The 4484-nt window shown below is 36.2% G+C and overlaps 1 protein-coding gene across 1 annotated transcript; it reads left to right on the top strand.

Annotated features, from left to right (window-relative positions):
• Positions 1–284: 284 nt before the first annotated feature.
• On the top strand, positions 285–2236 carry LOC137649707 (uncharacterized). Its single transcript, XM_068382666.1, has 2 exons — positions 285–1110; positions 1193–2236. Exons 1-2 carry the CDS (start codon positions 1006–1008, stop codon positions 2027–2029), a joined length of 942 nt encoding a protein of 313 aa, XP_068238767.1. The 5' UTR covers positions 285–1005; the 3' UTR covers positions 2030–2236.
• The last annotated feature ends 2248 nt before the right edge of the window (positions 2237–4484 follow it).

Here is a 4484-nt window from a genome sequence, read left to right on the forward strand (position 1 = left end):
AAAGTCGTAACTGGGATGTATGATCAAATTTTGAATTTACTGTCACTACTTTGTATCTCGTGTGGCCATACGAGAATGTGTCGGTGATTTATTAATATAAAGGTAAATATGATATGCAAAAAAGGTCTTATCAATAATTTCTTGAAAATTATATTTGTGGAAAAAAAATATCATTAATATATTTTTGCAGATGCCAAGGTCATGCTGTGTGCCGGGATGTAAAAGTAATTATTCAAGATCAGATGTTTCTGAGCTCCGCTTCCCAAGGGATGAACAACGACGGTAGCTATGGATAAAAGCCATCCACAGAGAAGACTTTACACCTACCCCTAATACAATCATGTGTGCAAAGCACTTCGAAGAAAGTTTCATCGTTACAGAAGACAGCATTACACGTCCTGATGGAACTGTGATCACCGCTAAGAGGGGGACGCCAACTCTGACCAAGGATGCATACCCGACTATCTTCCATAATCAACCAAAATACATGTCACAGAAAGTACCACCAGCTCGTAGGAATCCGCAGAAAACAAAAGACGAGGTACTGGAACGAGATGAATTAAAGTTTCAAACATGGATGGAAAATGACACTATAAATAGTTTCGATGAATTTGTTAAAAACTTTATTAATAGGCTTTCTAAGGATTGGTTGTTTGTTTCAAGTGAAGACTGTGTATCTTTCCTTAAAGTTAATTGTGAGGACCAACCAAAGCTAATTGTATCTTTTAAAGTGATGAAAGACTTGAAAGTTTTAGTATGGTACGAAAACACTGCTTTAAATTCTAACAAATTTAAATGGCTTTTAGGATCAGAAAACAAATGTGATCGGTGGTCAAAATTTGAAAATTTATTGAGTCACTTGAGTTCTAACCTTGAATCAGCTGTTAGTAATGTTGACAGAGTGACCCGTGTATTAAAGTTAGTGAAGGGTTATTGGAAACTGAATCAGAAAATGACAAGTGTTCAAAGGGGGGAGTGTTATGGTTTTGTGCTGAACAGTTAAGCATGTTTTGTAAAGAAAAAGTTGCATACAGCTGTGATTTTTTGGTTTGGGCATATAGTGTCTATTTGTCAAGGCCATCACTGTACATACATCTACGTGACAGCAAGGTCCTTATTCTCCCTCATCCTGATTACCTGAGGAATCTATTTGTCAAGGCCATCACTGTACATACATCTACGTGACAGCAAGGTCCTTATTCTCCCTCATCCTGATTACCTAAGGAAGCTTAATGTATCTGGTGCAAAGTCTGTGTGTAATGGAAATTCACATGAGCTCTTTTCAAGGAAAAATTTTGCAACACTAAAAAGTGAAGAAAAAATTGTAAATGTGCTGCTTGATGAGATACATGTAAATAAAGGCCTCTCATATAAAGGAGGTAAAGTTTATGGTGCTTCTGTTAACTCTAGTGAACCTGCAACAACAGTTCGGGCTTTTATGATTTCATCAATTTTTTCGAAAAACAAACATGTTGCTGCTTTGTACCCAGTCTGTAATCTGACAGCACAGACACTTCTTGAATTGACGCAAAAAGTTTTGGCGTTCCTCCATGATATAGGATACATTGTCGTATCATTAATCTCTGATAACAACAGGGTTAACAGAAATATGGTCGAGAAAATGTGTGATGGAAATCTTGCCTCCTCCATTCCAAATCCATATGATTTGACTGTGCCACTTTTCTTCCTTTTTGATTCAGTTCATTTACTGAAAAGCATGCGAAATAATTGGTTAAATCAGAAAAATACCGTTCAAACTTTTGTAATACCTTCACCTTCTAATTCTCAAATTCAGGAAAATGCAAATCTTCTGTCACTGAAAGAACTCTACACAAAAGAACGTGATCAATATGTTAAACTAGCGCCAGGTTTGTCAGAGAAAGTTCTTTTCCCTACTAATTTGGAAAGACAGAATGTGCAGTTTGTTGTCAGACTGTTTGATGAAAAGAATGTAGCTGCATTGAAAACAATGAATACTTTTGATGTGTCAGGTACTATTAATTTCTTGGAACAAATAATATCCTGGTAGCATATTGTAAATGTGAAAATTCCAAACAAAGGCGTCCACCTACGTCAGAAAGAATGTGACCCCATTAAGCAAGATTCATCTTCAGATCCAAACTTGATATTTCTCAGTAAATTTGATCACTTGCTTGGTGCTTGGGAAAAGTTGGATATGCCTCACCATGGAAGGAATGGTAGATTGTCAAGAGAAACATATTTTGCTCTCAGGCACACTACATCAACATTGATAAAATTATGTTATTATTTGTTGAAGCACAATAACTTTCATTATGTATTACTGGGGAAATTTAAACAGATAAGCTAGAAAGTAGATTTGGACAGTATAGGAAGATGAGTGGTACAAATTATAATGTAGCTGTTGCTCAAGTAATGGAGTCTGAAAAGAAACTAAAAACTATGAATGTTCTTTCCATGGCTTCGTCGAAGTCTGGTCCATTAACCATCTTTGAGTTAAATTCCTCTCCATGTGAACTTGACTCTAAGTGTGATTCTGTCGATTGTTTAGAGAAATTCAAGGAGGCTGAGGAATATGTGGATGAAGAAGGCTTGTCAAAGGAAGATGAAAATGTTATGATTTATATTGCAGGTTACGTTGCTCACAGCACTAAAACAAAGCTAAAATGTCAATTATGTTTAAGTAGATATTTCTGACAATTGTAAACATCTCAAAATCCCTGACAGAGGTGGCTTGAAATGGCCAACAGATTTTACACTTTCACTTTGTATTTCCACTTACCAAGTATTTCAATCTATCATTGGTAATTTCAAGAACGATTTTCTGCAATGCAATTATCAAAGAGAGGTTCTTGTTAAGCTAGCTTTGAATTTTCAGGTAAAGTCTTTTAATGTAAATGAATGTTGCTCATGTGGTAGATCAGTAAGTACACTACTTAGGATGTGTATCTATATTGAGACGGCAGTGATTCAACCCAGTTAGCTTTCCAGTTTTGCCATGTGTTGAATGACATTCTCAGCGTTCAGCTCAATTAAATTCCTCAAACTTAGCATAATTAGCTTTCCAAAATTATCTCCCCACCAATTTTCACCCCAGGAATTTTTCATCCCACTATTGTATGAATTAGTAAATAAAACTGTTGTTTGGTCAACAAAAAGAACAATTTCAAGTAAACAAACGATTGTCACTTAATTTCATGGCTGTTTGCTGCAAAAAAGAAAAAAGTGAAGAAAAATAAACACTATCAAGTTTAAGTTCTATTTTCTATTGACTCTAGTTAGTTCACTACTGTTGTCATAGCAAGTTTCTTGTTTATGAAAGTAAATATATTATTCTTTTCCACCCATGTCTCTCTCATACATCTCGTCGTCAAAAGGAAAAAGGAACGTGGTTGACACTGAAAATTACATATATGAAAGGGATAAAGACAATGTTACAAACACAAGAATTTATTTGGGGTGTGAAAAATTCTACAGTGGTTGTCATGCCCGTATTCACACGGACTATAATGCTGTATATAATTATACTTCAAACGGTTGGTAGATATACACATTCTTCATCTACTGCGGCAGTTTAGTGTCATAGAATAATTAATCCCAAGCAAGATTAAGTGAAGAACTCCGGTCCATCAGTGTCTAACAACTGAAGATGTTATTGAGGTCTTTGAAAATCTGATGACGACGACATTCCTGACGAATTTATATTGTAGTTTGAAACAAACTACATTGGAGTTAATCGTGGTAGGGGTTCTCTTCAGAGAAGAAGTGAGCGTCTCGTCCCCATCAAGATCTGGAATGTGAGAGAAAGAATTTTAGATAATATCCCCAGACCTAACAATGTCGTTGAAGGGTACCACAATGCTATTCAGTCCTCTGTAAATTCAGTATACCATAATCTATGGAAATTATGTGGAGATTTGGCAATGGGGGAAACAATGGTACAAGCGAAAATTGCCCATTTTAGGCGTGGGGACTCTGCAAAAAGGAAGAAAAAATATGAAGTTATTCATAAAAGGCTTAAAAAGTTGGTGGATAATTATAAAAAAAAAAAAAAAAATGACTAGTGTTGCTTATAACCTACATTCCTTTAAGTCTTGTACCAACCGTGTGTCACACGATCATACATAGTTCATTTTGTGTATATATTATGCTTGTATCTTCGCTCTTCCCTCGCACTAAAAAGAACCAAAATAAACATGTCTGCTTTTCTCCTTTGTAACAGTGTCTGTTTTTTTACATGAAATTTCTTGTTGCTTTGAGATTTGTATATAAAGGAGAGTTTTCTATAATAAATTTACTCAGTTGCTTTCATAAAGTCTTTGAGTCACAACCTTTTCTCGGCCATCACATTGATGACCCCGGAAGTTGACTCGCTCCCACTGCCTTCCACCGTCCCCCGCCTCGCCCTTCCATCGTTGGTACTATGGCGGACTCAACGGAAGTTGGCGCTGCGGCTGCCCCATTTAAAACTTTCATCGTTCGCCAGCAGAGAGGTGTTTGCTTGG

The sequence above is a fragment of the Palaemon carinicauda genome, chromosome 11 (assembly GCF_036898095.1).
Source record: "Palaemon carinicauda isolate YSFRI2023 chromosome 11, ASM3689809v2, whole genome shotgun sequence".
In the NCBI taxonomy this organism is placed as follows: Eukaryota; Metazoa; Arthropoda; class Malacostraca; order Decapoda; family Palaemonidae; genus Palaemon; species Palaemon carinicauda.